General features: G+C 44.1%; 2 protein-coding genes across 2 annotated transcripts in view; one reads left to right on the top strand and one right to left on the bottom strand.

The window, feature by feature from the left end:
* Nucleotides 1-5055, top strand: part of LOC139379287 (protein arginine N-methyltransferase 8-B-like) — a 17669-nt gene extending 12614 nt beyond the window's left edge. Inside the window, exons 8-10 of the mRNA XM_071122089.1 lie at nt 754-904; nt 2062-2183; nt 4349-5055. Of these exons, the coding sequence (XP_070978190.1) occupies nt 754-904; nt 2062-2183; nt 4349-4432 (357 nt within the window). The 3' untranslated portion in view covers nt 4433-5055. The remainder of the gene's footprint in view (nt 1-753; nt 905-2061; nt 2184-4348) is intronic.
* A 93-nt stretch (nt 5056-5148) lies between these two features.
* LOC139379286 (EF-hand calcium-binding domain-containing protein 4B-like) lies at nt 5149-21081 on the bottom strand. The gene is made up of 17 exons (XM_071122088.1): nt 20581-21081; nt 18896-19007; nt 18287-18479; nt 16066-16212; nt 10904-10994; nt 10597-10692; nt 9855-10042; nt 9607-9678; nt 9450-9498; nt 9203-9285; nt 8138-8780; nt 7774-7912; nt 7250-7331; nt 6912-7026; nt 6688-6789; nt 6055-6131; nt 5149-5855 (listed from the first exon to the last, which is right to left on the bottom strand). The coding sequence occupies exons 1-17, from the start codon at nt 20806-20808 to the stop codon at nt 5768-5770; spliced, it is 2505 nt and encodes an 834-aa protein (XP_070978189.1). The 5' UTR covers nt 20809-21081; the 3' UTR covers nt 5149-5767.
* Nucleotides 21082-22570: the final 1489 nt, after the last annotated feature.

Here is a 22570-nt window from a genome sequence, read left to right as displayed (position 1 = left end):
CCTGTCTGTCCTGTCCAATTACGGCCTGTCTGTCCTGTCCGATGTCACATCAATCATCCAAAAGAGAGGCATGATATGAGATGCTGTGTGAATTATCTTCAGGAGGAAAGTATTTGATGCTGAGAGGTGCCATGCTTTCTAGGGCGTATGAATGAAAGGATGGATGGATGAATTGAACAGATGAAGGAATTAATTAAAGCAGATGATTGACTGACTGGATTGAATAAATGAATGAATAAATGAATGAATAAATGAATGAATGAATGAATAAACAAATATATTGGGTGGAATTGAATGAAATAAAGAGTAGAACACAAACATGGAAGGAGAGCTTAGTCAGGTACAGGGTGTGGATTCCATTTACAGGTACAAGCCTGAAGTGCTCTAGTGTGACAGAATACATTAGAGCTCCTGACACACAGGTTTCACTGACTGGGAAGAAAACACCGCAGAGAGGGGGGTAGGTGTGGGGGGGAGATAATAGATAATGGATAATAATAGATAATGAGGTTGAAGGGCAGAATGGAGCCAAAGACGTGTGTTTGAGAGATGTGCATTTGTGTATGTCTGACAGTGCTTTTATGTATGAGGGAGTGATAGATGTAAGGAGAGAGAGATTGAGAGGGATATGTTGAATAGAGGAGAAAGGAGAAGTGTATGTGTGTGTGTGAGAGAGAGAGATAAGAGAGAGAGATATCTTTCTTCCGATGCATGTCACCCTGTACCATATTTCCCTTGTAACCTATGACCCAGGAAGTGGACATCTACACGGTGAAGCCTGAGGACCTGTCTTTCACCACGGCCTTCTGCCTGCAGATCCAGAGGAACGACTATGTCCACGCCATGGTCACCTACTTCAACATCGAGTTCACCAAGTGTCATAAGAAGACTGGCTTCTCTACCGGTTAGACCTCACCACACACATATGGGTTGTGTTCATTTGGCACCAAGAGTCAGAAAACAGACTGAAACAGGGAAGAACTACCTGAAATGTCCAATAAGAAAGACCTACTTTTGTTTTCCATTGCAAAAATGTTTTGCTACGGTGTGCACTAATGAACATACCCCACGATGTGACCACATGCAAGTACACTAAACGCTAGGTCCTTTGAAATGAGGTGTATGCCAATATAAGTTACATGTCTTCCACACAAGCCACTTGTGTTGTTAAAAGGTCTGGAACCTGAAGCCACTAGAGATCTTTTACAGGGAGAGAACCACCATGTTCAGTTTCTGGGTCCTGTCCAGGTTATGCAACAATGGAAAGTTGTCATTTCAAACAGACATCAATCATTTTGTGTAAATCAGTCAATTGTAGCACTTGTACAAATAAGCAAGGGTGAAAAACTGTTCTCATACCTGTAGTTGTGGAGATTCTTGTCTTTGGCAATGATCCTTTGGTTTTGTTTGGAAGATTGTGGAAGCACAGCACATTTTTTGCATGTTAATTCATCAAGGTTTTGACAAGGGGAGGGTGATATTATTGTGAGGTTTGAGGCTGATGATCAAAAGGTACTGCTAGACATAAAAGCGTGTAGTAGTAACATACTTTGCTGTTTCCTATAATGACAAGTTGACTTGGGTTCTCAGCTCTTGACCTCCTCTAGTGGTGTAAAGTGGAACAGCACCCCTCTCGTCCATCCCCTCCTTCCTCTCTTCTTCCCCTCCTGCTATTCCTCCCCCTCTCTTCCATCTCCCCCTCCTCTCTTGTTCCCCTCCTCCTAATTCTCCCCCTCTCTTCCATCTCCCCCTCCTCTCTTGTTCCCCTCCTCCTATTCCTCCCCCTCTCTTCCATCTCCCCCTCTTCCTCTCTTCTTCCCCTCCTGCTATTCCTCCCCCTCTCTTCCATCTCCCCCTCCTCTCTTGTTCCCCTCCTCCTAATTCTCCCCCTCTCTTCCATCTCCCCCTCCTCTCTTGTTCCCCTCCTCCTATTCCTCCCTCTCTCTTCCATCTCCCCTCCTCCTCTCTTGTTCCCCTCCTCCTATTCCTCCCCCTCTCTTCCATCTCCCCCTCCTCTCTTGTTCCCCTCCTCCTAATTCTCCCCCTCTCTCCCATGGCCAGCTCCTGATGCCGCCAGTACCCACTGGAAGCAGACAGTGTTTTACCTGGAGGACTACCTGACTGTGAGGAAGGGAGAGGAGATACTGGGCAGCATCGCAGTCAAGCCCAACGATAAGAACGTGGTGAGAATAGAGCTACGCTGTATTAGAACTGCAGCTCACTCCAGGCCAGCAGTGAATAAAATGCTGTTTAAAAAAAATAAATCTAGATGGGGTTTTTCTATAGATGTCAAGTCTTTAACATGATCTATGAATATGTCTTTCTAAGAGTGAAGCCCTACATGAGTATTAGCTCAGATGCCGCAAAACCGCCATCCTATTGCTGTACCACCCACTGACTTTAACTGTTAAAACTCTACAAATGCATCCTCCCTTCCCTTATTTGAAGTATTCACAGATTGGAGAGGGTTGGATTGGTGAAAGAGGTACGGTGGGAAACTTGCAGTCACTTATCCAACCTTATATACAGCTGTAGTTTACATACACTTAGGTTGGAGTCATTAAATCTCGTTTTTCAACCACTCCACAAATTTCTTGTTAACAAACTATAGTTTTGGCAAGACTGTTAAGACATCTACTTTGTGCATGACACAAGTCATTTTTCCAACAATTGTTTACAGACAGATTATTTCACTCATAATTCACTGTATCACAATTCCAGTGGGTCAGAAGTTTACATACACTAAGTTGACTGTGCCTTTAAACAGCTTAGAAAATTCCAGAAAATTATGTCATGGCTTTAGAAGCTTCTGATAGGCTGATTGACATCATTTGAGTCAATTGGAGGTGTGCCTGTGGATGTATTTCAAGGTCTACCTTCAAACTCAGTGCCTCTTTGCTTGACATCATGGGAAAATCAAAAGAAATCAGCCAAGACCTCAGAAAAAAATTGGAGACCTCCACAAGTCTGGTTCATCCTTGGGAGCAATTTCCAAACACCTGAAGGTACCATGTTCATCTGTACACACAATAGTATGCAAGTATAAACACCATGGGACCACGCAGCCATCATACCGCTCAGGAAGGAGACGCGTTCTGTCTCTTAGAGATGAACGTACTTTGGTGCGAAAAGTGCAGTTCAATCCCAGAACAACAGCAAAGGACCCTGTGAAGATGCTGGAGGAAACAGGCACAAAAGTATCTATTTCCACAGTAAAACGAGTCCTATATCGACATAACCTGAATGGCCGCTCAGCAAGGAAGAACCCACTGCTCCAAAACCGCCATAAAAAGGCCAGACTACGGTTTGCAACTGCACATGGGGACAAAGATCGTACTTTTTTGAGAAATGTCCTTTGGTCTGATGAAACAAAAATAGAACTGTTTGGCCATAATGACCATGGTTATGAAGCACGGGGGTGGCAGCATCATGTTGTGGGGGTGCTTTGCTGCAGGAGGGACTGGTGCACTTCACAAAATAGATGGCATCATGAGGGAGGAAAATGATGCGGATGTATTGAAGCAACATCTCAAGACATCAGTCAGGAAGTTAAAACTTGGGAATGGGTCTTCCAAATGGACAATGACCCCAAGCATACTTCCAAAGTTGTGGCAAAATGGCTTAAGGACAACAAAGTCAAGGTATTGGAGTGGCCATCACAAAGCCCTGACCTCAATCCTATAGAATATTTGTGGGCAGAACTGAAAAATTGTGTGCGAGCAAGAAGGAATACAAACCTGACTCTGTTCCACCAGCTCTGTCAGGAGGAATGGGCCAAAATTCACCCAACTTATTGTGGGAAGATTGTGTGACCCAAGTTAAACGATTCAAAGGCAATGCTTCCAAATACTAATTGAGTGTATGTAAACTTCTGACTCACTAGGGATGTGATGAAAGAAATAAAAGCTCAAATATATCATTCTACTATTATTCTGACATTTCACATTCTTAAAATAATGTTGATCCTAATTTACCAAAAACAGGGCATTTTTATTAGGATTAAATGTCAGGAATTGTGAAAAACTGAGTTTAAATGTATTTGGCTAAGGTGCATGTAAACTTCCAACTTCAACTGTAGGTCAGTGACTACTTTAAATGGAGGGAGGGAAGAAGGATGTCTTTTCAAAGCATTCAAAAGGGCTAAATATCCCTACTGTTGTGTGCATCTCAAATACCCTTTTCCCACTACTAAGCCAAGCCGTACTGTGCTGGTTACACTTCCGTAGTTACTGAAATTGTAGGAGGCCAATGTGAAAAGAAAATACCAGAGGCAGCACCTCTGGTTGGGGTCGACACGATACTGTCAAATGGTTATAGGTGGACTGAAGAGTCTTCTCTTGTATTCCAGCGGGACCTGGAGTTCACCTTGGAGTTGGACTTTAAAGGACAGCTGTGTGATGCGGCCATTTCCCACGACTACAAGATGCGCTAGCTGACCAGCAAAGGGCGATATCCCCCTCCTTGAGAGGGAGGGCACAGGCTCTCCATCAGGCCCTCTTATTGGTCCGAGGGGGACACGATACGCATCTGATTGGATGACAGCGCTCCAGCACCTAAGTGATGTCATAAAAACAAGCCATTTCGAAGCAATAGCGCCATCACCTGCCACATTTTTAAAGCTGCCCTGAGAATGTAATATCCCTGATGAACTTGATTTGTTATTTTTTTCAGGTTGAGTTTCAGTGTTATCAGTACTAGAGCTAAAGGAGTTATAGGGATTTTAGATGCCAGTCCAGAGGCACTTTAAGGACAAACTCTGAGCATGTCTTTTATCAAGGAAAACAGACAGACTACACCTCTGTTTTACAGCTGTCTTTCAAAGTTCAACGAATGCAGAACCTAAGAGTTTAACAGGAAAGTCATTCAGTGTTTGTTCAAGTTAGTTATATTTTGTTGGTATTCAGTACTGGTAAGTTATTTTGCATGTTTAGCTTTTTGTTCTTGGTTGATTTCAGGTATCGTGATTTGATCATTAGAGATATTCACAATTGCTAATGGAACATGTTTAATGATAGAAACCTGTGAGAAATGTCTTGTCTTCCATATCCAGCTGGAAGTTATTTTGTCATTTTGATTTTGGGGTGTGGTGTAGGAGTGATGAACAAATAAATAACATTTACTTAGAATTGTTGGGAAAGAATCAAATAATTAGATTTCACATCAGTATTTTAATCAAATGTATGACAATCATTATTTTGTAACAGACTACCAACTTAATCAAGCTCTTATTTACATATCCATTCTGTGTTTTGATTAACAACATAATCACAACTCAAGAACAACAGTCATTCTATACATTGAAATGATTGATCCACTTTTTAAATTGACCAAATATACCATTAGTTCTACAGTAGAACACATGTCTATTGGTCATTACAGTCAGGAGGTCCAAACAGAAAAAGGGTTGTAATGTAGACTAGAGCTAAATCCACTAGGATCCAGCTCAACTGGGCTCTTTGCCTTTAACAAAACAGGTACTGAAAGAAGGGCCGTCCTAATTTGAGATATTGATTAACAAATGTACACAAAGTTAGGATTTGGCTCCGAGAGCACAGAGAAAGAGTTAGATTGAAGAGTTCCTTCACTTATCAGGAGTCTCTAGCCATTCCAAATGCTCTCTCTCTAGTCTGTCAGAGTGTCTTTACTTGTTATCAGGAGTCTCTAGCCATTCCAAATGCTCTCTCTCTATTCTGTCAGAGTGTCTTCACTTGTTATCAGGAGTCTCCAGCCATTCCAAATGCTCTCTCTCTATTCTGTTAGAGTGTCTTCACTTGCAGCAGGCTTTCTTCTTGACGGGCAGGGCCTCCAGTAAGACAAACGTGTCTCTCACCCGATCCTCCTGCTCTTTCAGCACTCTGGACACACAGACAGATGCATTGACATGTCACACACTGTCCCCAAATTGACTCTGGAGAAAGAAGGATGTATTTGGAGATGTGAGTTCATCTGAAAGGATTAGCATCCATACAAATCCATACAAACATGAACATAGCTTATACCTGTCCAATTCATTCAGATCTGGATACCTAGGGGCTGTCCCTCTCCCTCCCTTACCTGGCCAGGTGGATCATGGCCTCTGTCACGTTGTAGCCGGTGTAAGCACTGACCTCATAGAATATCACACGGGTGTCCTACAGGGGAGAAGAGACTCAGGTCACTGGTTGTCGCTTAGCTAATCTTGTAGGATGTTCATTTGAGCCAAGTTGGAAAATAATCCTGCAGCAACAGGAAATGTTAATTATAATTAATGGACATTTTATTTTTTAGGGGTGCCAGCTACTGGCCCTCCAACACCACCTCCATTAGCATGTGGTCTCCCATCCAGGGACTGACCAGGACTGACCCTGCTTAGCTACAGAGGTAAGCTAGCAGTAGGATGCACGATGGTATGCTGCTGGCAAGTCAAACAATTTTATGTGGAAATTAAACTTTAGAAGATGTTTTTATACCTTGAATATGCTACAAGTTTACATTTCCTGCTGTGCAAGAAAATTCCTGCAACAGGATGGTCAAATTAAGATATGGCATCTGTAGAGGACCTACAGATGGCAATAGTGACAGCTATGCGAGGTCTCGTCCATATTTATAGACAGTGAACAGATTTCCCCCACTCTGTGTTGGTCGTTCAGTTCTTGAGATAAGTGTGCTATAGGATGATACATACGAGTCCCTAAACGGAGAACTCACGTGGGCCAGAGTCTCTGCATCTTTAAGTGGTACCTCCCTCTCGGACGTCGCGTCCATCTTGTTGCCCAGGAGCAGGATGGGAATGCCCACTCCCGCAGCCTCCTGGGAAAACAGAGGTCAATGAAAGGTCAGGCATCTGCTTAAAACGTTCAGATAAAAATAAACTGTAGAACAGACAATTATTTGTCATGTCCTGTCTGGCCAAAGGCCAAATGTGAGCTGACCTGGACGTTGATGAGCCAGGGTCGCACGGCCTTGAAGCTGTCCAGCAACGTGACGTCGTACATGACCACCACGCCGTCTGCCTTACGGAAGAACTGCTTGGTGATGCTGCGGTACCTGTAGCCAACACAGAGAACAGTTACAACTGGACAAAATGGAACCCTGTTTATTTTGCCAAAGTGCCAAATGCCAACCTGAGAACGTTGCTTTGTTGTCATTTAAGTCACATTCTCAGACTAGCATCCAGGCAAAAATAACACATCACATTCTTAGCTACTGTTATCTATTGGTGTTGGTGAGGTTTTGGCAATACTGTTTTCACTGGTCCGTGGCCACTCACCTCTCCTGCCCGGCCGTGTCCCACAGCTGCATGGCTACCTGGGTGTTGTCCAACATTAGAGTCTTCACACTGTAGTCAATACCTGTCAGGAATAGCACTCAGACTGGTTATTAGGGTAAGAGGAATACACAGCAATAATATTACATCCTTTCATTAATGAACACTAGAGGGGGTAGTTGAGCTATTCATCAAGCTTCATGCTTCGGTAATGGTCTTTCACAGTCAAAGCGGTGAAATCAAACAAGCTGTCCTAGAATGGGGAACCAAGGGGATTCAGAGGATAATGAAATGGATTCGATGTGACATAATCTGCGGTGGTACAATGTGTACCGGGGGTTCATAGACTGGGAGTGTGACTTTACGAGCCCTTTCATGTGATGCTGCTTTGCCCTTCAATCTTCTGATAGTAACTCACACACACACGTACATAAGAACGTGCGCACACACATGACCGCTGCCACTGTATTAACACACAAAAGGTCCGTGACACCCGTGGTACACAGTAATGTGTTGTCGGCTCTCACCCACAGTAGCGGGGCTGGAGGGGTGGAAGCGGCCATCACAGAAGGTGCGTAGCAGGGAAGTCTTGCCCACACTGGAGTTGCCCACCAGAACCACCTTAAACAGGCGGTCTGGGGCAGGCATGGCCCTCTCCTTCACCCTCTGGAGGGATACGCAGAGAAAGAGGTCAACAGAATGATATTTTCAATTGATTGCATATTGAAGAGCTTTGGAAATGTTGTTGATCACTCAGATGAAGGGTTTTAGTTCTGATGCTTAACACAATGACAGGGTCTTCAACCCCTTGCAGGGTTAGGGTCAACTTCATTCTAACTGAGTAATTCCAAACTGAATTCAAATACAATACATGAATAGAGATTTGCTCACATTTTGGGTCTCCTTGCCGACGGGCTGTCCTCGAGGTGACGAGGGGATATTTCTCATTCTGCTGAAACTACCTTGGTGTTTGAAGGGGGACACTGTCGTGACCGGGACAGGTAGAGGAACAGGGGCGAAAAAGATACTACTCTCCAGATCTTCCTTCCCTTGCTCCTCTTCCTCCTCCTCGTCTTCCTCACTGAGCTGGTGCAGCAGGGGCTGGGGCCCTCCATGAAGCAGGTGGGGGAGGTGGTCCTCCTCGATGGAGATAACCCGACGGAGAGGCCACCCATCTGGGGGACCGTCCAGCCCATCGCCCCCAACCTCCGGCTTACTCTGGTACTCTGTATGCCTGTCCCTTTCGTTCTGGGTGGGGGCGAGGGTCTTCTCTGACTCAAACTTGGAGAGCCTCTCCTTCACCCTCACCCCCTGCGCCTCCACCTCAACCACTTGGGTTGGAGACGAGGTGTTGGAGTCGTGGTAGCCGTTGGCCAGGCCGTAGTTGGTTTTCGGCAAACGTGGTGGACAAGCGGTGTCAACATCGTCCTCGCTAGATGAGGAGGGGGAGGAGACAAAAGAGATTTGAAGGTGTTCTACTGGCAGCGCATCAAGGAACTCATAGGAACCCCCATTGTGGGTGAGGAGTGAGGCTCTTTGGAGACAAGAGGAAGAAACAGACGATATCGGATCAAAAAAAATAGTTTGAGTCTCATGTTGCCAAGGCACTTTCACGTTAGTCTCTCGTTACCGAGCATTATCATTAAATGGTAACTCAAAATGGTTCTGGGTGCTGCCATTACTGTCAAGAGCAGCATAGAAGTCACTACATTTAAAATATATTGTTAGTATATTATATTGCAACTACACTCCTTACACTGTAAAGTACCTTACATTAAATTGACTAATTTGGTGCCTTGGCCTCAAAAACACATTTTTTGATTGCACATCCTGTTTCTCCTCTTTAATCCAATGTTGATTTAAATCCCGTTACGGACGGACATAAAATCAGTTTCCTTTCACACACGACAAGACTGGTTAATTATGTTCAGGGCACTTCTAAAGAAATGACCTCACCTTTTAACCGGCTGCTGGCTGGTGTCCGCAAACAGATTGACCAAGCCGGCTCTCTGCTTCTGTTTGAGGGACTTCCTGGGGTTCTGTAGAGCAAAAGAACACAACAGAATGGAATATCATAGAAACATTTTTGTTGTTGTCAATGTCCATATAATGTGGAAATAAATGTGCCTTTGGCTTGAATATGTCTTATCATTCAATATCGCCACAAAGGTAACAGTCAAAATATCATGAGTCGAGAACTCACCACAGCACAGTATATGTCTCGCTCATCTTTTAAATGTTTGTTCATCTCTCTGGATAGATTATGCAAGGAGGACAAAAAACGGTAAATTGTCAAATTAAATGTATAACATGCATACTGTGTGTGTGTGTGTGTGTGTGTGTGTGTGTGTGTAACTTACCTGAGAAGGTCTAGTTGTTTCATCAGACTCTGTTTCTCTCTTTGTAGTCCCTCAGTGACTCGATACATTTCCCTGAGCAGAGAGAGAGTCACCAAAGCTCACTGAACCACACCTGGACAGTAATCTAGTGAATGTTAGCGGTACTAGGAGTGACATGCCATATCCACTGATGGAACGTTTGTGTGATGCCTAGGTGAGTGAGTGTGTTTGGTCATTACATCTAGTGGTAATATTAACTATTAACCCACATCTCTCTCTCCTGGTGCAGGCGGGAAGCCTGGTCCTGCAGCATGGTCAGTTGTTCCTGGGCCAAGGACAGTTCCTGACAGGTGTTCTCCAGCTCTCTGCTCAGTTCCTCGTTGGTCATCTTCAGCTTGACATTCTCCACCCGGCTCTCCTGCTGCTCACTGCTCAGGTCGCGACACTGGAGATCCAACTGGGGGGGGTCAAAGGGTAATATTGTTAGGGAGACATGTATTCTATTATAATCACAGCTTCTTTGTCTTTTACTTTGCTTTATCTGCACCGAAAATCAAGAAGGGGGATTAGCCCCGCAGGAGACCAGAGGTGGCCAACCTTCCCCCTGGAGAGTTACAGGAGCCCCAAATGGTATCATTTCTGGAATGTTCCAACAGGAATCTGTTCCAAAAACTTCTTAAAGTACAAGGTTGCCAACAAATAACGCATACAAAAGTAACATGATCTATTCACCTAGCTAACTAGCTGTCCAAAAGGCATCAACTCACCATGTAGCTTATTCTTAATGTTTGTCCATAGACGACCAGAGTGAGGACAGACATTATCAGGAATAAACATGGAGAGTGAAACCTTAATTAATGAAATAGCCCCCTACCTACCCGGTATCTTATTCTGCTGCTATACAACTTTGTATGTGTTGTTTGTTGGCAACCTTGTTATTTACTACATTTTTGGAACAGATTCCTGTTGAAACGTTCCACAAATTATAGAGGAGGCACCTCAGTCACTCACCCTCCTCTGTTTCTGGAAGAGCTGCTCCAGCTCTCTCTCCTTACTGGACAGCTGGTGCTCCAGGTCGTGACTACGAGACTGGAGACGCTCCGAGTCCTGGAGGAGAGACGGGGACAGCACATTAGGATAGGAGAAATTAAACAGAAATACAGTACAACACAACCTTGTTGAGTCCATTGGGTGACTTGTTCAAGGGTATATAGAAGGTAGGGATCCAGCAGGTGTCTAGAGTTTGGTGTTAAGAGACACAGTCCAGGTCTGGGAGAGGGTCTCAAGTCATTTAAACAAACTAATCAACTATATGTACCTGGAGGAGCAGCCGGTCCTTCTCGCTTTTCATTTGTTGCTCCATTTCTTCATACAGACCGCGGATCTCACTGTCGTGTGTGGCTGCTTTCCTGCATGTATGGGGGAGAATGGATTTAATACATCTAGATTTAATAACAACTAAATAACTACTTAACCAGATGCTGTTTACAAGTGGCAGGTTTGAGAGTGATTATAGGTCATTCTGTTTATGTCATAGCCTCACAGGTGTGACTAATTGCCAATGTTAATTCATCAAGCCTTCTCATTGGACAACTGACTAATTAACAGAACAGTTGGCATGTATGTAAACCCTGTTTCTCTTTTAGGCGGCCACCCATGGGAGGTGATGCAGTCCAGAGGTATGGTGGCTCCTGGGAGTAATGGAGGGAAGAAAAATGGATGTGTGCCTCCCGCCTGTGATTTGTGAATGTGTTAGTGGGCCAGAGATGAGCCACGCTGAAAAGGTGAACTTGTGAAACCGTTCCTTAATTTCTTAAATGTTTGAACATGTATTTTTGTTGTCTGTTTCTACTTCACTCTGCCTGCTTAACCCAGAGCCAAAGAACTGGTCACATTACATTAGTCTACTGCATTGCTTTTCCATCTGTAGCTACACAGACTGGTACATGCACGTACCAGCACACTGTCTGTGTAGATACAGATGGAAAAGCACTGCTCTTGGAATTTTGCATTCCTTTAACATTCCACCACCTTATTAAGCAACCAATTAGTGAGAGGACTGAAGTTGTCTTAAGTGGTACCACACAGTACCATGAGAACAATGCATTAGTATTACCTAACACAACGGAGACCACAGCCATACAAATACCTAGCCAGCTAGTCATCGTCTATCATCAAGGGTAGTATAGTGTACATTGTTTCAGGGGAGAAAAATACATTCTCATCTCTGTCTACATGACAGCCAATTCCTCAGGCTTGCAATCAATGGTCCCTTTTGAGAATATGATCTCTGAGCTTAGCGGTCTATTGAAAGGGATAATTGGGGCATTATGGTAAACCCACATAGAGCTCTGTGTCTACAGGCAGAAACAAAGGCTAGCTTTTTCAAACAGAAATTTGCATCCTGTAGCACAAACTCAAAAGTTCTGGGACACAAGTCCATGGATAATACGAGAACCTCCTCCCAGCTGCCCACTGTACTGAGGCTAGGAAACACTGTCACCACCGATAAATCTAAGAGAATTGATCATTTCAATAAGCATTTTAACACAGCTGGCCATGCTTTCCACCTGGCTACCCCTATCCCAGTCAACTGCCCTGCACCCCCCACAGCAACTCGCCCAAGCCTCCCCCATTTCACCTCCACCCAAATCTAGATAGCTGATGTTCTGAAAGCGCTGCAAAATCTGGACCCCTACAAATCAGCCGGGCTAGAGAATCTGGCCCTGTGCAACTGGGTACTGAACTTCCTGAAAGGCCTCCCCCAGGTGGTGAGGGTAGGTAACATCTCCACCCCGCTGATCCTCAACACTGGGGCCCCACAAGGGTGTGTTCTTAGCCCTCTCCTGTACTCCCTGTTCACCCACGACTACGTGGCTATGCACACCTCCAACTCAATCATCAAGTTTGCAGACGACACTACAGTGGTAGGCTTGATTACCAACAACGACAAGACGGCCTACAGGGAGGAGGTGAGGGCCCTCGGAGTGTGGTGTCAGGAAAATAACCTCACACTCAATGTCAACAAAACAAAGGAGATGATCGTGGACTTCAGGAAACAGCAGAGGGAGCAGCCCCGTATCCACATCGACGGGACAGTAGTGGAGTGGGTGGAAAGTTTTACGGTCCTCGGCATACACATCACGGACAAACTGAAATGGTCCACCCACACAGACAGCGTGGTGAAGAAGGCGCAGCAGCGCCTCTTCAACCTCAGGAGGCTGAAGAAATTCGGCTTTACACCAAAAACAAACTTTTGCAGATGCACAATCGAGAGCATCCTGTCGGGCTGTATCACCGCCTGGTACGGCAACTGCTCCGCCCACAACTGTAAGGCTCTCCAGAGGGTAGTGAGGTCTGCACAACGCATCGCCGGGGGCAAACTACCTGCCCTCCAGGACACCGACACCACCCGATGTCACAGGAAGGCCAAAAAGATCATCAAGGACCTCAACCACCTGAGCCACTGCCTGTTCACCCCGCTATCATCCAGAAGGCGAGGTCAGTACAGGTGCATCAAAGCAGGGACCGAGAGACTGAAAAACAGCTTCTATCTCAAGGCCATCAGACTGTTAAACAGCAATCACTAACATGGAGTGGCTGCTGCCAACATACTGACTCATCTCTAGCCACTTTAATAATGGTAAAATGTATGTAATAAATGTATCACTAGCCACTTTAAACAATGCCACTTTATATAATGTTTACATACCCTACATTACTCATCTCATGTATATACTGTACTCTATACCATCGACTGCATCTTGCCTATGCCGCTCGGCCATCACTCATATATTTTTATGTACATCTTTTTCATTCCTTTACACTTGTGTGTATAAGGTAGTTGTTGTGAAATTGTTAGGTTAGATTACTTGTTAGATATTACTGCATGGTCAGAACTAGAAGCACAAGCATTTCGCTACACTCACATTAACATCTGCTAACCATGTGTATGTGACAAATAAAATGTGATTTGACCCTCTCTTTCTAAAATGATCTGCCGAAATTGTTGCAACCCCTATTACTAGCCTGTTCAACCTCTCTTTCATATCGTCTGAGATCCCCAAAGATTGGAAAGCTGCCCGGGTCATCCCCCTCTTCAAAGGGGGAGACACTCTAGACCCAAACTGCTACAGACCTATATCTATCCTACCCTGCCTTTCTAAGGTCTTCGAAAGCCAAGTTAACAAACAGATCACCGACCATTTCGAATCCCACCATCGAATCCCATATTCTCCGCTATGCAATCTGGCTTCCGAGCTGGTCATGGGTGCACCTCAGCCACGCTCAAGGTCCTAAATGATATAACTGCCATCGATAAGAGACAATACTGTGCAGCCATATTCATCGACCTGGCCAAGGCTTTCAATCACCACATTCTTATCGGCAGACTCAACAGACATGGTTTCTCAAATGACTGCCTCGCCTGGTTCACCAACTACTTCCCTGATAGAGTTCAGTGTGTCAAATCGGAGGTCCTGTTGTCTGGACCTCTGGCAATCTCTATGGGGGTGCCACAGGGTTAAATTCTCGGGCCGACTCTTCTCTGTATACATCAATGATGTCGCTCTTGCTGCTGATGATTCTCTGATCCACCTCTACGCAGATGACACCATTCTGTATACTTCTGGCCCTTCTTTGGACACTGTGCTAACTAACCTCCAGACGAGCTTCAATGCCATACAACTCTCCTTCCGTGACCTCCAACTGTTCTTAAATGCAAGGAAAACTAAATGCATGCTCTTCAACCGATCACTGCCTGCACCTGCCCGCTTGTCCAGTATCACTACTCTGGACGGTTATGACCTAGAATATGTGGACAACTACAAATGCCTAGGTGTCTGGCTAGACTGTAAACTCTCCTTCCAGACCCACATTAAGCATCTCCAATCCAGAATTAAATCTAGAATCGGCTTCCTAATTCGCAAGAAAGCATCCTTTGCTCATGCTCCCAAACATACCCTCGTAAAACTGACTATCCTACCGATCCTCGACTTTGGCGATGTCATTTACAAAATAGCCTCCAACACTTTACTCAACAAATTGGATGCAGTCTATCACAGTGCCATCGGTTTTGTCACCAAAGCCCCATATACTACCCACCACTGCGACCTGTATGCTCTCGTTGGCTGGCCCTCCCTTCATACTCGTGGCCCTTGCTTCATACTCGTCACCAAACCCACTGGCTCCAGGTCATCTACAAGTCTTTACTAGGTAAAGCCCTGCCTTATCTCAGTTCACTGGTCACCATAGCAGCACCCACCCGCAGCACGCGCTCCAGCAGGTATATCTCACTGGTCACCCCCAAAGCCAATTCCTTCTTTGGCCGCCTTTCCTTCCAGTTCTCTGCTGCCAATGACTGGAACGAACTGCAAAAATCACTGAAGCTGGACACTTATCTCCCTCACTAACTTCAAGCACCAGCTGTCAGAGCAGCTCACAGACCATTGCACCTGTAAATAGCCCATCTGTAAATAGCCCATCCAACTACCTCAACCCATACGGTATTTATTTGCTCCTTTGCACCCCAGTATCTCTACTTGCACATTCATCTTCTGCACATCTACCACTCCAGTGTTTAATTGCTACATCGTAATTACCTCACCACTATGGCCTATTTTATTGCCTTACCTCCCTTTTCTTACCTCAGTTGCACACACTGTATATATACTTTTTTCTATTGTCTTATTGACTTTTTTTGTTTATTCCATGTGTAAATCTGTGTTGTTTGTGTCGAACTGCTTTGCTTTACCTTGGCCAGGTCACAGTTGGAAATGAAAACCTGGTTTAATAAAAGGTGAAATATATTTTTTTAAATATGAAAAAAAACAAAAACAGGTTCAATGAGTAATATGGAATTTATGTCTGGAGTAGTTGACTTGATAGAACCTCACTGCATTCATTCACTGAAGGCCTGTATCAACCTTTTGAAGCTATTAACTACTCAGTGCTTTCAACTTGCATGTAAAAGGACTACTTTCAATGGGATAGAATCCTGAATCAAACGTTATTTGTTCTACAATCTGGTACACAAACAGACCTCTATAGTAAAATAGACCATAGATCTATCACATGGGTTGGAACTGAACAAGCTATTGTCAGTTCTATGAATCAATGACTGCTGTTTGAACTGAATAATTACGCTCTGATGAGCTGCAACCGAGAAGCCGAAGACATACTGGACGTGCCTTTACAAAGCTGCAAGCTGTTAGTATTGTGGTTTAAATGGCTGTGGTTGCAGTCCACTAAACAGTCACAGTGAAGATATCACACATAATGATCACATAATCATGCCTAAATGCCAAAGGGACAGTTTCTCAGACATAGATCAAGTTTTGTCCTGGACTAAAAAGCACTTTCAAAAGAGATTCTCCCTTGGTAATGCTTTGTAGTCTGGGACTAGGCTTAATCTCTGTCCGTTTAAACTGGCCCTGGGAGTAGCAGTGACAACAAAGAGAGGAGGTATTTGTGGTCTCCAACCTCTGGAGGGCGCTCTCCATCTCCCTCCTCTCCTCTTTGGCTTCTTTGATCTGGAAGGTGACTCTGGCCAGGAATTCCTCAAAGTTCGACAGGAGGTGAGGCTCGTCCCTCCTCAGCTGGGCCCACAAGCTGCGCACCTCGCCTGGACTGGAGGGGGGGGGGGGGGGAGTGGGAGTGGAAACAGAGACAGAGGGTAAGAGTTCTGATAAAACTACAGGGACCGGTCACATTCAACTTACTGGTTGACCTCCACTATATCAGAAACCATTGGAATCACTGTAAAGACACAGGGGTACAAAAGTGTAGAGGGGTGGTGCCCAAACAGTTACAGTGCCTTGCGAAAGTATTCGGCCCCCTTGAACTTTGCAACCTTTTGCCACATTTCAGGCTTCAAACATAAAGATATAAAACTGTATTTTTTTGTGAAGAATCAACAACAAGTGGGACACAATCATGAAGTGGAACGACATTTATTGGATATTTCAAACTTTTTTAACAAATCAAAAACTGAAAAACTGGGCGTGCAAAATTATTCAGCCCCCTTAAGTTAATACTTTGTAGCGCCACCTTTTGCTGCGATTACAGCTGTAAGTCGCTTGGGGTATGTCTCTATCAGTTTTGCACATCGAGAGACTGACATTTTTTCCCATTCCTCCTTGCAAAACAGCTCGAGCTCAGTGAGGTTGGATGGAGAGCATTTGTGAACAGCAGTTTTCAGTTCTTTCCACAGATTCTTGATTGGATTCAGGTCTGGACTTTGACTTGGCCATTCTAACACCTGGATATGTTTATTTTTGAACCATTCCATTGTAGATTTTGCTTTATGTTTTGGATCATTGTCTTGTTGGAAGACAAATCTCCGTCCCAGTCTCAGGTCTTTTGCAGACTCCATCAGGTTTTCTTCCAGAATGGTCCTGTATTTGACTCCATCCATCTTCCCATCAATTTGAACCATCTTCCCTGTCCCTGCTGAAGAAAAGCAGGCCCAAACCATGATGCTGCCACCACCATGTTTGACAGTGGGGATGGTGTGTTCAGCTGTGTTGCTTTTACGCCAAACAAAACATTTTGCATTGTTGCCAAAAAGTTCAATTTTGGTTTCATCTGACCAGAGCACCTTCTTCCACATGTTTGGTGTGTCTCCCAGGTGGCTTGTGGCAAACTTTAAACGACACTTTTTATGTATACGTTTAAGAAATGGCTTTCTTCTTGCCACTCTTCCATAAAGGCCAGATTTGTGCAATATACGACTGATTGTTGTCCTATGGACAGAGTCTCCCACCTCAGCTGTAGATCTCTGCAGTTCATCCAGAGTGATCATGGGCCTCTTGGCTGCATCTCTGATCAGTCTTCTCCTTGTATGAGCTGAAAGTTTAGAGGGACGGCCAGGTCTTGGTAGATTTGCAGTGGTCTGATACTCCTTCCATTTCAATATTATCGCTTGCACAGTGCTCCTTGGGATGTTTAAAGCTTGGGAAATCTTTTTGTATCCAAATCCGGCTTTAAACTTCTTCACAACAGTATCTCGGACCTGCCTGGTGTGTTCCTTGTTCTTCATGATGCTCTCTGCGCTTTTGACGGATCTCTGAGACTATCACAGTGCAGGTGCATTTATACGGAGACTTGATTACACACAGGTGGATTGTATTTATCATCATTAGTCATTTAGGTCAACATTGGATCATTCAGAGATCCTCACTGAACTTCTGGAGAGAGTTTGCTGCACTGAAAGTAAAGGGGCTGAATAATTTTGCACGCCCAATTTTTCAGTTTTTGATTTGTTAAAAAAGTTTGAAATATCCAATAAATGTTGTTCCACTTCATGATTGTGTCCCACTTGTTGTTGATTCTTCACAAAAAAAATACAGTTTTATATCTTTATGTTTGAAGCATGAAATGTGGCAAAAGGTCGCAAAGTTCAAGGGGGGCGAATACTTTCGCAAGGCACTGTATGTACACCATGAACCAGCTAAAGCCATGACGGGCAAGTTGAAAGTTCAACCCCACACTTTCAGTGCCAAACAGTTCTGTACACCATGATCCAGCTAAAGCCATGACGGGCAAGTTGAAAGTTCAACCCCACACTTTCCAAGATGAGGCAACAACCCCAAACAAAGATATTTGGGGAATACATACAAGGTGCAATATTGTAATGTTGCATATGTAATATTGTATAGTAATAAAGTAAGTAATAATGTGAGGTGTGGTTAACTCCACCCACTCCTGGAACACGTTGCTGGCCCCTAGGCTCTCCAGCAGCATACAGAAGTGACTCTCCTCCTCATCCTCCCACCCTCCAGTTAACCTCTCATCCCATTGGCTCTGGTACAGGGCTTCTGAGGGCTTCCTAGAAGTGGGGAGGGCGGGTGCTGCGTCCTCGGCTACAGAGATCCTCCGGCTGTGCAGGAACTGACCTGGGGACAGAGCAGGAAGCATAAGCATCACCAGCAAGATGTTGTAACATCAGTTTGAATTACAAATCAGGGGTGTTTCAATTTTGAAAGTGCCCTGCACTCACAATTATCAAGTTTCTGATGGTTGTGAAAAGAGAACTCAAGTTTAAGTTTGTAAGTGCATTTTATACAGAGTACAACCTATCCTTACCTGGGTGAGCATCTACTCCCTGCCAACTAGGAGATAAATTAATCTATACCTTATCTTTGTCACGTTTGAATGTGGTCCCTCACTCCATTGATCTCAAAACATAAGTTATTGAACCAAGAGTAAACCATGAGACATACAGCAGATTGTCCCTTGGGGATGAATAAAGTCATATTGAATTGAATTGAAATTGAATGTAGGGAGATAAAGAGAAAAATAGGGAACTCACTGAATCCTGATGAGAACACTTCGAGGGTGAGGCAGCCGTTCTGGTCAGTGTTCAGGGAGTCAAAGACATTCTCCAGTTCTTCAGCAGTGAGGGGTAGTTCTCTGTGAAGCCTCTGTGGAACACAGACACGCACGCACACACACACACACACATGCACAAACACAAGAAATAGATTGTTTCTTCTGCTAAGAGATGTAACACAACACAAGCCCAACAGTCCTCTCCTGCTTCACTCCAAAGAGAAAGATATTCAAGTCAGTAGCATTGGATGTGCGTCTACTACAGCTGTAGTCACCCTGGACCTTGTCCTGCCTCTCTGAATAGAAATGTGTCAAGGAAAGCACGTGAAAGAAAGCCATTGAATAGAAAATGGGAGTGATTAACTGAGTTTACACCATTATTGTGGATTTCATATTGTCAGTGCCAGTGGTGTGGTCAACGCTAGACCTGATTGCAAAAAGGGACGGAAGAATATTGGCACGGAAGGTATAGGCTATATGATTGTATTCATTAATAGGCAATTACATGTTACATTATCCTTAGATAATGCACACGTCAACATCACCATTTTCCAGGTGATTCTTCTGTTAGCCTTTTTACGCATTTTCTACGAACTAGATAAATGTACAAATGTACTATCCCCTCTAAGCCCGGACAACAAAAAAAGCCGTCTCTTGTTCATTTCAAAACAGCGCTTGAGTGAAATATAAAAATAGTGTGTGTAAGTGTGTGCATGCACGTGTTTCTGATGGAAATCCATCCAGTGTTCCTGGACACAGTGATCAAAGGTGCCGTGCTATTGAGTGGCTGCTTCAGTGAGCAGGAGGAGAGGTTCTCGATATGAAAACCTCTGAATGGTCAATGAGGTAGAGAACCATAGCACAAAGCACCTCCTGCATGTCACACTGTCCTCTGGTTATCTCATGGTTGTGAGAGACAGCATCATTTGTGTGTGTGTGTGTGTGTGTGTGTGTGTGTGTGTGTGTGTGTGTGTGTACCTTAACCCTTGAAATTAACTTGTTTGTTTGTTTAGTTTTGATTTACATTGGTTAACTAATGTGAATTCAACAAAAAATGTCACTATGTCATTGAATTAAGGTTAAAGGTTAGGTGAAAAAAATATGAAATTCCCTTTGATTACTTTTTTCAAATCCAATTATTTTCCCACATTGATTCAACGTCATCAAATTCAATTTTTTGATTGAAATGACGTGGAAACAACGTTGATTCGATCAGTTTTTGCCCAGTGGGTTTTGACATAATTCCCATAATTGTCCCTCTGTCAAAACGATTATCTAAGCATGGCTGCATCAATGGGGTAGACATCTATGTCCATAACATCTAAGTTTCTAACAAGTGTAAAACTGAGGCAAAACAAGCCCCCCCATCGCCCCCTCCTCGAACCCTCATATCGGTGCGTGTGATGAAGCCTTTGCCCCCCCCATCGCCCCCTCCTCGAACCCTCATATCGGTGCGTGTGATGAAGCCTTTGCCCCCTCCTCGAACCCTCATATCGGTGCGTGTGATGAAGCCTTTGCCCCCCCATCGCCCCCTCCCCCCTCCGGTGCGAACCCTCATATCGGTGCGTGTGATGAAGCCTTTGCCCCCCCATCGCCCCCTCCTCGAACCCTCATATCGGTGCGTGTGATGAAGCCTTTGCCCCCCCCATCGCCCCCTCCTCGAACCCTCATATCGGTGCGTGTGATGAAGCCTTTGCCCTCCACATCGCAGGTCTGGAAGAATTCCTTGGTCTTATCCAGCATGGCGATGCTTCCCCAGTCAGAACCCCTCCTGTCTGAACTCTTCCTCATGGGGACAGCTCCTCCTCTGCCCTTGGCTTCAGACTCCTCCATGTCACTAGATATACTTCTGCAGAGTATTCTGGTGGCTCTGAACAGGGTAGAATCAGACATAGCTGTCTCACTCCTCGGCCTGGCCGGTTGGGGTCATGGTGAGCGATGAGACCAGGCACCACAAGTCAGTAGTGATGAGGCCACAGAGACTGTCTAGGAGTTTTCATATCTCAGTAAGTGGTCTGTCTAGGAGTTTTCATATCTCAGTAAATGGCCTGTCTAGGAGTTTTCGTATCTCAGTAAATAGTCTGTCTAGGAGTTTTCGTATCTCAGTAAATGGTCTGTCTAGGAGTTTTCATATCTCAGTAAATGGTCTGTCTTGTTCCCAGGTTCCTGGGAAGAATAAAAAGGAAAGACATTAGAATATAACCTTACATCTGTTTGAAAAGTGGGTACATGAAGACCATGATGATTACAGAGAGCATCACAATGTAATGTTTTCATTTTAGATTTATACGCTCTCATAAGTCATTGTTTGACTGCTTTTAAACAGGTGATATTTTGATATTTTTTCTACTAATTGTTTTTTTGACCAATCACAATCTTTTTCAGAGCTGATCTGAATTGTCAAAATACCAATTAGTGAAAAAATATCAGAATCGGTCTGCCTGTCTAAAAGTAGCTTTTGAGATGTGTGTCATGTTGGTAGTGTGTTGTAGGCTAGTAATGCATGAAAGCAGAACTCTTTCTGTGATGTAAGTCTCTTATCTATGTGAAAGAATACAGGAAAGGGGTTAGTGTTACTATTGAGTAACAACTATGAGAAAAGTTTGGCCTTGAACCACGTGTCAGCAGTCCTTTGGGTATAAATTCCCTTTTTCATAGGCTGAGACTTTCCTCCTAGCTAACATGCTGGGAAGTATGTAAACATAACGGCTTATCTTAATACCGAAGCACACAATCCTCACAACTATGTTAATTCCTGCATACCATAGACTACAGTCTAGACATTGTGAATAAAAACCACTCAATGAAATTCTCTTCAGGTTTGGGAACACTGAATATTAGAAGTCGGTAGGCTGCCTGTATCTTCTAAACACAGAAGTATTACAGTCTGTGCTATAGAGAGTAACATCCTTGAGCTGCTATCAGTCTATTGCTAATCTGCACCCTGAGCTGCTATGTTTTTCACTACATTGTAAAGCAGGGCTACAGTTAACCACAACAAACTGGGGGGGGGAAGTGGTTATAGCGGATAGGGCTTCTGTGGAAATGGCGAACGTTAGGTGTGGGTGACAGCATCATGGGCTTCAAATCAAGACCGATCAGACTTGAACTCATGAGGTCTGTACAGTAGCAGTTTTAGTTGAGGTAGAAAAAGAACATGACATGCTCTGTAGGTGTTGACTAATGTGGGTAACATTATTCACAAATGAATACATACCATACAAAACGTAACATATCATACAAAATGGAGTGTCTCTGATTTACATACAGAATAATACGGAATGCTCTGAGACCGGGTTGGTAGCTGATAGCCTATCATATTACAAAACACTGTATTCCACTTTGGGACCAGGATGTCCATCTGCCTTCTACTCATCTAGCCAGAACAAAGAATGTAGTATCCCATTTAGAAGGAAATGTCAGTTTGGTTAGTTCTCATTAGAAGGAGAATATCCAACATAAATGGCAACAGTAGGATTTTTGTTTTATTTAACCTTTGTTTAATTAGGCATTAATTATGTTTTCAGAATCTAAAAAAGAAAACAATACTATAATTTGTGCAAGATGTTTGTTGCCCTTTCTGACAAAAATCAAAACTAGTGTGTGCTTGTCACCATGTATACCATTTTTAAACCGATGGGTGTGAAAATATGTA

This window comes from Oncorhynchus clarkii, chromosome 21 (genome assembly GCF_045791955.1).
Source record: "Oncorhynchus clarkii lewisi isolate Uvic-CL-2024 chromosome 21, UVic_Ocla_1.0, whole genome shotgun sequence".
NCBI lineage: Eukaryota > Metazoa > Chordata > Actinopteri > Salmoniformes > Salmonidae > Oncorhynchus > Oncorhynchus clarkii.
The sequence above is the reverse complement of the archived record's forward strand: the minus strand, read 5'-3'. Positions and strand labels throughout refer to the sequence as shown.